This window comes from Chanos chanos, chromosome 2, assembly GCF_902362185.1.
Source record: "Chanos chanos chromosome 2, fChaCha1.1, whole genome shotgun sequence".
Classification (NCBI taxonomy): Eukaryota; Metazoa; Chordata; class Actinopteri; order Gonorynchiformes; family Chanidae; genus Chanos; species Chanos chanos.
In genome coordinates, this window is record NC_044496.1 from 24,956,615 (window position 1) to 24,969,531 (window position 12,917).

Genomic DNA, 12,917 nt, shown 5'->3' on the forward strand with positions numbered 1-12,917 from the left:
GTAAGGGCTGTCCAGCTGCTGTAATTTTACAGAAAGTGGTTGCTCATAAGTCAATGCTGATGTGTCAGGAGTGAAGAAAGAAAGATGGAGGAGGAACAGTGTGTTACCGTGGTAACGGCATCAGGGCGCATCCCTGCTGGTATCCAGACTAGCCTCTAGGAGGAGCTCCTCCAGATCCTGACCACAGGTGAGTTCTGCTGTCACACTCACTAACAGACATACACATCCAGTTACCATACTGTAACCGAACCAATAAACATAAATGTCTGATAAAACCCCACTATCTAATGAGCCACACAAGGTCATCCTGTGTGATAAGACCCTGGTATGAGTCACATTTGTGAGAAGGTTTAAGTAAAGCTGCGTGCCAAGAGTTGACTTTCACACATGTCTCCAGTCAGAACTTAGCATAGAGTGTCACTGCAGACTGCTGACTCACCGTGCTCCATGATGCAGCTGGCAGACTTGGGTCCCTCAGGGTCCAGCAGGTGCAAGGCAAACTCTGGCTTCAGGCCGTTGGGCAGAGCGGCTCCAGCCGTCTCTATGGCAGCGCTCTCCCTCTCATCCAGGGACTCTGGAGAGTCCTCTGGCGAGAGGGTGGAGCTACAGTCCTGCTCCTCCACCAGGGGGCGCTGATGCCCTGAATCGGCTGTGCACGGTTCAGAGGCCGGCTGCCCGGCTGATATCTGTGGTGCCACCTGTGGCTGTGGGTCTTGCTCCTGCGGTTTATCTGTTGGGCTCCGTGCATTTCCCCCTGGCTGCTGTGGCCTTATCTGTGCCTGGGGCTGCTCCTCGCTGCTGGGGGACCCTGCAGACGGCTGAGGGGGCAGTTGCTCTTCTGCGGGCTCTTCCGTCCTCCCCTGCTCTTCAGTAGTGTTAGACTTTAACGGCTGCTCTGCGGGCAGCGACGGTGACTCTTCCATTTGTGATTGCTCTGACTGAAGCTCTTGACTATTCTCCTGTGTCTCTGTAACTGACTGAGGCTGCTCTGATAGCGTGGTCTGGCTTGTCAGCTGCTGCTGTATGGCAGAGAGGTTGTGTGTCTCTTGCAGGTGCTCTCTCTGTGTCGGGAGTTCCTCCGGGTTTCCTGAGGCTTGAGTCTGCTCCTTGACGTGTCCCTGATCGTCTCCCACCTGCTGCTGTGCCGAGGAGCTCTGCTGAGGCTGCTCCTTATGTGGAGTGCCTCCCTGTTGCTGAGGAGCGTCTGTGTGTAGTTCCGTCTGAGCTGACGGCGTCTGTGGTGGCTGAGCTGGTTGTGTTACAGTGCTGACCGGAGCTGTCTGTAAGGGAGCCTGTTCGGGACTTTGCTGGACTAGAGTTGGTGAAGGCTGTTCTCCTGACGTCTGTGTGTGTTGTAATGGTGCTTGTGAAGGCTGGGGGGGTTCTTTAGGACTTGCTGTCTGAGGTTGCTGAGGGGTGGGGGGGCAGCTGCTCTGAGCCTGGGGAGGCAGGCTTTGCCACTGCTGCTGCTGCTCTGGAGGACTCTCCACACGGGTCACCATGAAGATCTTATGGCCCCTCCCAGGACTGGAGACAGAGATGCACCGACCAGGCGATGGTGGGGTACCAGGCGGGGCCGTGGTTTCCGTAACCGTGATCCCAGAGATCACAGCGGGTCCGGCAGGAGGTGCGGCCGAGGAGGGTAGGTTTGTCTGAGAGGTGCAGAGGGGGGGGGCTGACTACCGCTGGAAGCACGGCCTGGTTCTGGGACGCTGTCTGAGCCGTGGCTTTTACCTCCACCACCTCATCTTCATCCTCCTCTTCCTCAGTGTCTGAATCTGATTCATCCTGTGCAGACGCCTTCTCACTTTCTTCCCCCTGCCTCTCTGCTGGCTTCTCACCTTCCTCTTCCTCTCTCCCATCCTCTTCTCCGTCGGGTTTCCCTCCCTCTCCCTGCTTGCCAGATGCATCTGCCTCCTCGTCCTCCTCTTCGTCTACAGGCGTGTCCTCAGATGCAATTTCTGCCATGGAGGCCGACAGACGCATCTTCTGCTCCGTCTCTTCCTTCTCCTTGGCCAGGATAAAGTTCCGTTTGCAGCCGTTCTGGATCTCAGCCAACAGGGCCCGCTGTGTCTCTATGAAGCTCTTCACCTACAGGAGCCAGAAAGGAGACACAGGACAGGAGATAGAAGGAGCTATGTCAGAGTTTGGAGGGTGAAAGATAAATCTAGTCAATGCCAAGCGTTTCTGTGCAGTCTGAGGGCAGATCACAGCATAATGAGACAGTATAAAAGAAACTAGTTCAATGCCAGTTTCATTCATTTATTTCTTCCTCTCTTACCGTCTCTTTCTTGGGCTCACGGTCCAGGTCGAGTCTGAGCAGTGAGGTGTTGACCTTCAAGGCCAGGGAAAGGGCCATGAGGCCTCCTGTCTTTATCTCATTCTCTCTCAGGTCCAGACGCAAGAGCCGTGGGCTCTCCGCTATGAACTCTGCCACGGCCACTGCTCCTGCAGTACACAGGAGTGCGAGGAGTACATCACCCACATGCACTCACAACTCATGAAAGGAATACACACAGGCCAAAAACTCCTATCTAAGTCAAAAGAATATTCTGTGGACAGTGGTACTGGCATTGGTGGACCTGATAATATTAGTAAATAAAGAGATATTAATATGGGTACTCCTCCCCAAAACAATCTAAACATCTCTCACATTGTGTTTTTTTCAGATACGCTCACAAACGGTATATTTACTGAAAAGTTAGCATCTGCTGGCATTTAGAGGTAAAAATATGTCTTTGACATACAATCAGACGTTAAACTAGGAAGACAACACATGTGGAATGTGCCAAAAACATCAAAGTGGCTGTCATAGTGTTGTATCCCTACTTTAAGTGACAAAACTGTGTGTGTGACAGAATAACTTAACATTTGAATTTTCTTCTTTATACACGACAAACAAGGGTGCTAACACACGCAGAGCTTACCCTCGCAGGACAGTTTGGTGGAAGCCAGTCCCAGTCTGAGGACAGACCGGTTGGCAATCAATCCGTCCTTCAGTTTATGGACACCCTCATTGCCTATTGCATTATGGCCCAAGTTCAGGGTCTCCAAACTCTGAGTACATGGCTGGAGAGAGAGGGAGAGAGAAAGAGATAGAGAGGGGGGGGGGGGGGGTAGAGAGAGGGAGAGAGAGTAAGGGTGAAAAGGAATTTTCTCTCAGTAGGGGGCAGCAGAAGCTCCAAAGCCAAAAACTGCTCTGTGGAAGGGACAGAATGTTCCCTAATCTTGGGCCTGAAGCAGCAAACAGGACCAGTAATGTTTGCCAACATTTCAGTTTACATAATATGGTTTCTTTAATGCTCATTAGCATTACCCATGAAATTATCTAACCTGTCTTAATTTTCAAGTTAATTTAAAACACACATGCATCCATCATCTATATCACACGCATATTAAAGGACTCATAATATTTCTGCACACACACACACACACACGCACACGCACACGCACACACACACACACACACACACACAGATGCATGCAGAGGTTATATAGGAGTACACTGTGTTCCCTGTCTGCTGTGACAGCATTACACACTCAGCTGTGAGTGTGTGTGTGAGTGTTTGTGTGCTTGTCACTGTTTGTCTGTGCATGTGTGTGAGATATCCTGTCCCAGGCACTACAGCCATCTGAAACAGTCTTTAATTAACACCAGGACGCCAGTCTGAGAGACAACAGGAAAAACCAACATTTGCAATCTCTCTGTCTGCACACACAATTTCTCTGGGAGCAAACAAAGACCACCTGCCTGACAAAGATTAAAACAAAAGAGAAAGAGAGAGACAGAGAGAGAGAGAGAGAGAAAGAGCAAAAGAGAGATGTGGACGACTTGTCAAAGCGAAAGCTTAATCAGCGCGAAGCAGACGCAGGCCAGTCCGGCCACAGCTTCCTCCTCTGAGTCTCGCACGAGACCCAGCAGCCTTGACTTACAGCTCACTGTGTGTTTGTGACAGCAGCTGATCAGTGGTTTCCCAAACATCCCCATTACGGATTTTATTTGGACTTCCTCCCTGTGCAATGTGGCTTAAATTTGTCTTTGTGTATGGTGATGGTATGTGTCTGTGTGAGTTGATGGTGTTGGTACGCATCTGTGAGAGGTGAAGCTGATGATACATGTCTGTGAAAAGTGACTGTGACAGTTCGTGTCTGTGAGAGGTGGTGGTGACAGTATGTGTCTGTGAGAGGTGATGGTGACAGTATGTGTCTGTGAGGGGTAATGGTGACAGTATGTGTCTGTGAGGGGTGACGGTGACAGTACGTGTCTGTGAGAGGTGGTGGTGACAGTATGTGTCTGTGAGAGGTGATGGTGACAGTATGTGTCTGTGAGGGGTAATGGTGACAGTATGTGTCTGTGAGGGGTAATGGTGACAGTATGTGTCTGTGAGGGGTGACGGTGACAGTACGTGTCTGTGAGAGGTGATGGTGACAGTATGTGTCTGTGAGAGGTGACTGTGACAGTACGTGTCTGTGAGGGGTGGTGGTGACAGTACGTGTCTGTGAGAGGTGATGGTGACAGTATGTGTCTGTGAGAGGTGATGGTGACAGTATGTGTCTGTGAGAGGTGATGGTGACAGTATGTGTCTGTGAGAGGTGGTGGTGACAGTATGTGTCTGTGAGAGGTGGTGGTGACAGTATGTGTCTGTGAGAGGTGATGGTGACAGAAAGTGTCTGTGAGAGGTGGTGGTGACAGTATGTGTCTGTGAGAGGTGGTGGTGACAGTATGTGTCTGTGAGAAGTGATGGTGACAGAAAGTGTCTGTGAGAGGTGGTGGTGACAGTATGTGTCTGTGAGAGGTGATGGTGACAGTACGTGTCTGTGAGAGGTGATGGTGACAGTTCGTGTCTGCGAGAGGTGATAGTGACAGAAAGTGTCTATGAGAGCTGATGGTTTACCAGTGCAGCGGCGAGGTAGCCCATGCCGTTATGTGTGAGCTGATTGTTCCAGAGCACCAGTGTGACCAGGCCTTTCCTCTGCTCCTTCAGTCCCTCACACACATATGCCAAACCTGCAGAGGACAAACACACACACACGTCCAATAAGACAGTCCCAGCGGCCCCAGAGTGTGATAGAAAAGAGGAAAGAGTGAATCTTTATCTGATCAGCTGTCTCCTGTTTCATAATACACTCACATGAGCCAAGTCCTGAGAAAAAGAAAGACACTGTGGGAGAAGAAGGATATGCGTGTGTGTCTATGTGTGTATATGCGTGTGTGTGTGTGTGTGTGAGGACTCTACTCTGACCTGAGTCCAGTATGTGGTTGTTCCTCAGGTCCAGTATCTGAATGTTGTAGTTGAATTTGAGTAAGTTGCCAAGCTGGGCTGAGTCCTGCAGGCCGTTTAGTTTATTATCGGCCAAGTAGAGCTCTCTCAGATTCATATTCATCTTCAGAGCAGTGGCTGCAGAGAGAGAGAGAGAGAGAGAGAGAGAGAGAGAGAGAGAGAGAGAGAGAGAGAGAGAGAGAGCGCGAGAGAGAGAGAGAGAGAGAGAGAGAGAGAGAGAGCGAGAGAGAGAGAGAGAGAAAGAGTAAAACACTTTGATTAAATTCAATAATGCTCAATTTGTCAGACATATAATTGACAACAACACAGAATCTACACAAAACCTTTTCACCTCGTATTTAATCTGCACTACACTGTATCATCCTCATATCTACTACACACGAAGTGACAAATCTGCATACAGCTCTGTAACCCTGAACATAACTGACTTCAGATATCTGATACTAAGAATGTGCTTAACAATACTGAGGACTTTTCACACCATCACTCCGTTTAAGTCTGGTTAGACAACACTGTTCTCCTAAAGGAGAGCTCTGTCACATAAATCTAATTGACTTGATTGGATCATAACTTATCTCAACCAAAACGACTGGTTTTATTGCCATGATGACACTGTCTGCTCCAGCCGTCTGTGTGCTGGTCTAGTATGGTCTGTTCTGAGTGCGGTCACTGCGTGTACACACAAACACAGCTCAGAGGTGATCAGTTATTCTCAATGAAAACAACTCTGGAGCAGAACTGAAATCATTCTGTGAAGTGCTAATTTAAATGAACTATAATATCATTTGAATAACCACATCAAAATATCTGACTCCACACTCTCAGCTTGGGGATGAAAAATATGCAACATGTTTCGATGAAACAAAATAAAGTACCGAATAGCCTTTGAGAAAAAAAATTAAACAAAAAACAAAAAAAAGCTGAGAAGCATGTTCCTACCCAGAAGCATGAGCGGGCGTCCAGAGAGGCCAGCGTTCTCCAGGTGCAGCACTGCCAGGCTGCCGCTGATGCGCAGAGCTCGTGCCACAAACGGAGCTGAGTGATCCAGCAGGGGCGTGTTTCGGGCATCCAGATACTGTAAGGAACTTGTCTGGACACAAGCACGAATATACCAATTACATGAAGCAGATATACCCAAAGACAGGTGTATTATTCAATCTACACTAAGTCAACGGAGAAAACAAAACCAAAACAACAACAACAAAAACATACATAATTTTTAAAAATTCCTGCTGGTTATAGTAACCTATTTATAGTCCGTTTCTACATGCAACATTAAATTAATCACATGAATGGACTTCCTGGGATATTTTAAACAATGCGGTCATTGTGGTTTGGTGCACAGTTTTCTGATCTCTGCATGGCACTAAAAAACCTAACCTCATACCAGACTCACCAATGTAATCTAAAAAACCTACCCTCACACCAGACTCATCTGTGTAATCTAAAAAACCTACCCTCACACCAGACTCACCAATGTAATCTAAAAAACCTACCCTCACACCAGACTCATCGGTGTAATCTAAAAAACCTACCCTCACACCAGACTCATCGGTGTAATCTAAAAAACCTACCCTCATACCAGACTCATCGGTGTAATCTAAAAAACCTACCCTCACACCAGACTCATCGGTGTAATCTAAAAAACCTACCCTCATACCAGACTCATCGGTGTAATCTAAAAAACCTAACCTCATACCAGACTCATCGGTGTAATCTAAAAAACCTAACCTCATACCAGACTCATCGGTGTAATCTAAAAAACCTACCCTTATACCAGACTCATCGGTGTAATCTAAAAAACCTACCCTTATACCAGACTCATTGGTGTAATCTAAAAAACCTACCCTTATACCAGACTCATTGGTGTAATCTAAAAAACCTACCCTCACACCAGACTCATCGGTGTAATCTAAAAAACCTACCCTCACACCAGACTCATCTGTGTAATCTAAAAAACCTACCCTCACACCAGACTCACCAATGTAATCTAAAAAACCTACCCTCACACCAGACTCATCGGTGTAATCTAAAAAACCTACCCTCACACCAGACTCATCGGTGTAATCTAAAAAACCTACCCTCATACCAGACTCATCGGTGTAATCTAAAAAACCTACCCTCATACCAGACTCATCGGTGTAATCTAAAAAACCTACCCTCATACCAGACTCATCGGTGTAATCTAAAAAACCTACCCTCATACCAGACTCATTGGTGTAATCTAAAAAACCTACCCTCATACCAGACTCATTGGTGTAATCTAAGGAAAACTGGAGTAGCTGCTGTGGGCTACGACTGCGTGGAAACTTGAAATGTAACCCGAGTGCTGATCTCCCCCGTGACACAGGGCTGATGAATATTACACTGGAAATGGGCTGGTACGACACACCAGCACAAAGCAGCATGGAATATAACATAAGACATATGAGTGCCGTGGCATTTGCTGCCTCTACTGTGTATCCCTCAGGATATGTCTGTGAGTGTGTGTGTGTGTTTGTCTGTCTGTGACAGAGAGATTGTTCCTATATATACATGCCTACTACAGATTTTTCCCTGTTCTGTGCCATGGGGAGTTGCTGACATTAAGCTGAGATGTGCTGAGGGCAAGTTTAGACTCAGGCTTGTCACTGCAGGCTAGTGGGTGTTAATGAAAATCTATCTTTGTTTGAACACTGCTGACTTTATTGATTCGCTACCTTGGAGTCAGGACATAAAATTGGCAACAAATACACGTTTTATCATTTGCATGTAGAGTACATGCCCACCTAGTCCCATATACACACCCCTCACTGTCAAACTGATTCAATTATTCTGCACAGAGATCAGTAACTGTCAGTGCTGTAGCTCCTCCCCCTGCCCCCTCTCACCTTCCTCATCATGTGGGCGGCAGCCTGCCAGCCTCTGGTGCCAATGTGCTTGTTGAAGGAGATGTTGAGGTGAGTGGCAGATTCATAGTACTCAATCATATCAAACAGTGCAGAGGCACCCTGGGAAAAAGAAGACACAGCAGATCAAAACATCAGGGGAGATAAAGACTCCTCGCCTAAAATTCACACATCGCCAAAAGCCCTTCAGCCCTTGCTGTCTAATTTTCAGTTAAAGTGCTTGAAGTGTAACCCGACTGCTGATTTGTCCCGGGCTTCTCTTATCCAATCCTGAATATTACTGTATTTTGCCTTCCATCCACATTATTAATCTTACTTTAGTTACATGAGAGGTTTCAGGTGGAGCACGGATCTTGCCGTGGAGGAACACGGCCTCTGTTTGGGCTGGAGCAAAAACAAGAGAGCCACACAGCAGAGGACCCACGTCACCATGGAAACAACCTGCTGGTGAGACTCCGTAGAGGAAGCGCCGGGCCAAATAAAAGCTCTACTTACTGATGCAGTTTCATATCCATACTCGCATCAGTGCTGTTTCATCTAATCCAGCCTTCTTTTACCACACACAAAGCACTGTGTTTCATGATGTGTGAATCACTTCATTGTTAGTTATGTTTATACTGATGATTATCTACTGAGCCCTGACTCTGTGGTGTGTCCTAGGAGAGATGCCGCCTTTGTCCTGTGCAATTACCCTTTCCTTTCAGTGTATAAGTCAAATATGCTACCAGTCATTAAACAGAACTTCCAACTCCTCTGACACAAAACAGCAACAAATAAAACACTGCACCAAAACAGACTTTGATATTGACACTGTAATATTCAACAGTACTGACAAACCTGCAACAGAGGAGAAGAAGGGGAAAAAAAGGCTAATAAACACAAAGCAGGCGGCGAAAGAGTAGGGCAGCCCTCTCTCTGTGTATGAAGTGCCCTGAGGGATCAGCAGCGTGACTGAGACAGTGGCGGGACTGGCAGTAGTGAGCACGCTCAGTGCAGACCATGGTCTGGCTGAATCAGCCAGTATTTAACTAAACCTCAGCCTGCAGGCACAGCAGAGATGGGCCCGCTGTTTAAACGGCAGTTTAAAAACAGTAACAGAGAACAACTTAGAGGCTTAAAACTGAACCTTTGTGTTTTAATACGCCCTATTTATTTGTGTTGACAGAATATTCTTTTAGAGGTTTACAGATATTTACATTTTTCAAACTATTTCAGTTGTTGGGTACAACTTAACAGGGCTTAATTCAACTCGAAACTCATTTCAGTTTCACATCCATGGTATGTCACAGATATCTCACACATTACTGTAGAGAGATAAAGAGAGGTTGATGAGAAAAAGCAGTGGCTGTCTCTGGTTAAGACTCCCTGCTGATGAGCTGTTTCTTCCAGCATTGCTGTCATGTAATCAAAGAATGCAGAGAGCCCGACTGTTTCCGGTAGCAACCAATACAAATTTCAGCAGCAGACACAGCACCGTCAGGCCAAGTTAGCTGAGCTGACCCCACTTCTATGCTTTGATGTTAATGTAAGACACAAAAACTGAGCAAAAATCAGTGCTTGAGACAGAACCATCAATACAGATAACAGGTATGGATAGGGAACTGAACTTGAATCAGTTCCCTGCTGATCCTTATAATTGGGATGAGGGTCAGAGAGGCAATGAAAAGGTCTGAAAATAAGTTACCCAGGAGAGTGGAAATATGGATGGCTCTAGGGACAGATGTACAACTGAGATTGTTTGACCTGTGAGCAATCTGCACTGTGAGCGAAAGCGGGTTTGGAGAGCTGATCTGGCATCAGCAGTAAAGACCTCTGACCCTTAGAGGAGAGAACAGAGAGACAGGGAAGAACTCACATCCTCATCCAGATTGGTCTGCTCCAGGTCCACCAATTTGAACTGGACCCTCTTAAAAATCTCCTCCAGGGATTCACAGGCTTTATAGTCCAACTTCTCCCCTGCAGAAAGAGAGAGAGAGAGAGAAATGGTCCATGAGGGTAAACAGGCTTCCATTAACATAAGAACTGAGACATTTCAGTATTCTGGTACATCACTGGAAATGTTGTGAATTATTTTGGATTTCTTTAAAAGGTTGCTGGCAAACATTTTCTGTTACTTTTGTGTTGGTTTTTGTGATCTTAGCAAATAAATGCTGATTGAGTTCTGACACTACACCCATCCAACAACAATGGAGTCCAGTCCTCCCAACGTCACTGGGTGGACTTAAGCTTCGTAAATGTAAATAAACCCTCCTGAAAGGCACAGTAAAACCTACAGCATACACTATAAGGTATTCAACAGCCCGGCTAAACCGCCCAGAGCAGCTGTTACACGAGAGCAATGTGTACAATGACTCAGAGTCAGAGTGACTATGTCTGTACGTGTGTGTGTGTGTGTGTGTGTGTGTGTGTGTGTGTGTGTGTGTGTGCGCGTTAATGCGTTGATGTGCAAACACAGTCAGGGGGTGTGGTGGGGAGGAGACTCACCTTTAAGATCGAGACACTCATTTCGCTGAGTCAGGTCTCTTAACTCCTAGAGAGAGAGAGAGAGAGAGAGAGAGAGAGAGAGAGAGAGGGAGGAGGAGAGAAAGGGAATGTGTGAGAGATACAATACTCTTAATGCTTCAGAAAGGAAAAAGGAGTGCTGCCACAGGAGTGTGGGTGGGTGTGAAGCAAACTGTTCTCCTGGGCAGGCTCTGATTTTGCCATGCACACAAACACGCAAATACACAACTATCCTCCTCTAATTTAAAGACACCCTGTTTGTTTGTTTGTGTGTGTGTGTGTTTTATTTATTACACACGAGACTGTGAGAAATATTCTGCATCCTCGTACAGGCATAAAAGATATCTTGTTTAGATGTTACCCATTTGCTGGCCGATGTCACGTGATACATGCCTGTTTTATAAAAACAATTTTACCAAGAAAGATACTGTTCAAACACCAGAGCTGCTAATGCCATGAACACATCTTGTTGTATCTGCTTCCCAGCATCTAGCAGAAGCAGTAACTCTAGTTCCTTGTACAGTTTTACAGAGTTGACCACAGCACTCAAAACATTAAAGCAGCAAGAGGGAGTGAGAAAGGGCAAGAAAGAGAAGGGTGAAAAGAGAGGACAAGTGAAATAAGAGAGGGAGGAGAAAAGAAAGGTCAAAAGGCGGTCAGTCAGGGATCACAAACTATGAAGCTTCTGCAAGTACAGCCAATCACCTGAAAAATCATCTGCATGCGTACACATACACACAAGCACGCACGCACACACACAAACACACACAAACTGTGAAACAGTCTCAAACTGAGAAACTCAAACTGTGTATATCCTACGCAAACATGAAATATAGAGCAGAGAAGCAGCAGGGAGCAGAGGAACCCTCCCACTGACCAATCAAAGGCTTTAATTCCATTAAGAGCCGGTGAGCAGTGTTTGACCGTCACATACCTCCGTCTCCTCAGTGCAGGCGGTCAGGGCAATAACAGGCTTGGCAGAGCACATTAAAAGTGTGGGGGGGTAGAGCTGCGTTACACGGCAGAGGCAGAGAGCAGGTCGTTAATGTAAAAGTCAGCGTGGCATTCTAATCACTCGGTGTGATTAAGGTCTGGTAATGACAACATTCAAAGGCTATCCTTCATATTCAGCACTGCCCTGCAAACACCCCCGCTGCCAAGACCCTCATTAAACTCTCCTCTCTGCTCTTTATCAAACACACCGAGGCCAAACACACTGCCCGCCTGCACCGTGTAATTACATAGACAGGCGGAGGGTACTGACTGCATGTAACACCATTCATAGGTCTGCAAAGTGGAGAGCATGCAGATATGGATTCACACACACACACACACAAAATGACTGTTAAGGAGTGCACAGAGATTAACTAAGAGTGGTAAGAGAAGACACACACACACACACACACACACACAGAGTTAAGAACTAATCAGATAGCGTGTCAGCTAAAACAACAGCATTCATAAACCATAAAGCTTAGCTATGTAATAACATAGAGTGTTACAACAACAGTCAGGGCTTCAATTATGAAAACACTGTGCAGTATATTTAGTGAATTACACATCACAGCTTCGCCTCCTGCCTGGCATATGCACTCTCTTAACAGAGAAGAACATTGAGAGAGCTCTGAGCAGAACAAAACAACAAGCATTACTCATATTCTTACTCCCTTTATAAACTTTATCCACTACACAGGCCATGCACCATGCTCACAATACAGAGAGTTTCTGACTGCGCAAGAGACCACGTGGTGCCTTCTTATCCTGTGTATAAATCAATCAAAATAAACAAATAAATAAGCAGACAGATAAATAAAAAATCTGCTGCCTAATTGTGGGCTCATCAGTGGAATGTGTGAGTTTGTGTTTGTGTCTTTCAATCTATGCTGTGTGTGTGTGTGTATATTAAAAAGAGGGGGAAATGCATGGCTAAAGTGGTGAATCTATGTATGTGCATGTGAAGAAATTATCTGGGGGGTGTGTGTGTGTGTTTCTCTGGTTATGTATGTGTTTATCATGGACAGTAATGTGACACAAAGCTGTGGGTGATCTTAGACACACTCTCAGACCGTGTTACTGACGTCTGAACATTCAACACACAGATACCAAGGATAACTCCATAACTTCCCACACATCTCTCACATATTTCCAGCATAGACCTCTCACACAACCCCAACACAAACCCCAACACATCTCCTATATAACCTCAATACAAACCCCCTTACACATCTCCAATATAACCCCAACA

At 46.3% G+C, this 12,917-nt stretch overlaps 1 protein-coding gene across 1 annotated transcript in view; it reads right to left on the reverse strand.

Annotated features, from left to right (window-relative positions):
* Positions 1–12,917, reverse strand: part of ppp1r37 (protein phosphatase 1, regulatory subunit 37) — a 34,595-nt gene that overhangs the window by 2,486 nt on the left and 19,192 nt on the right. The window contains 11 exon segments of the mRNA XM_030766954.1: positions 108–209; positions 440–1,659; positions 1,661–2,091; positions 2,282–2,448; positions 2,928–3,069; positions 4,896–5,008; positions 5,244–5,399; positions 6,222–6,372; positions 8,153–8,272; positions 10,026–10,126; positions 10,655–10,700. Of these exon segments, the coding sequence (XP_030622814.1) occupies positions 121–209; positions 440–1,659; positions 1,661–2,091; positions 2,282–2,448; positions 2,928–3,069; positions 4,896–5,008; positions 5,244–5,399; positions 6,222–6,372; positions 8,153–8,272; positions 10,026–10,126; positions 10,655–10,700 (2,736 nt within the window). The 3' untranslated portion in view covers positions 108–120.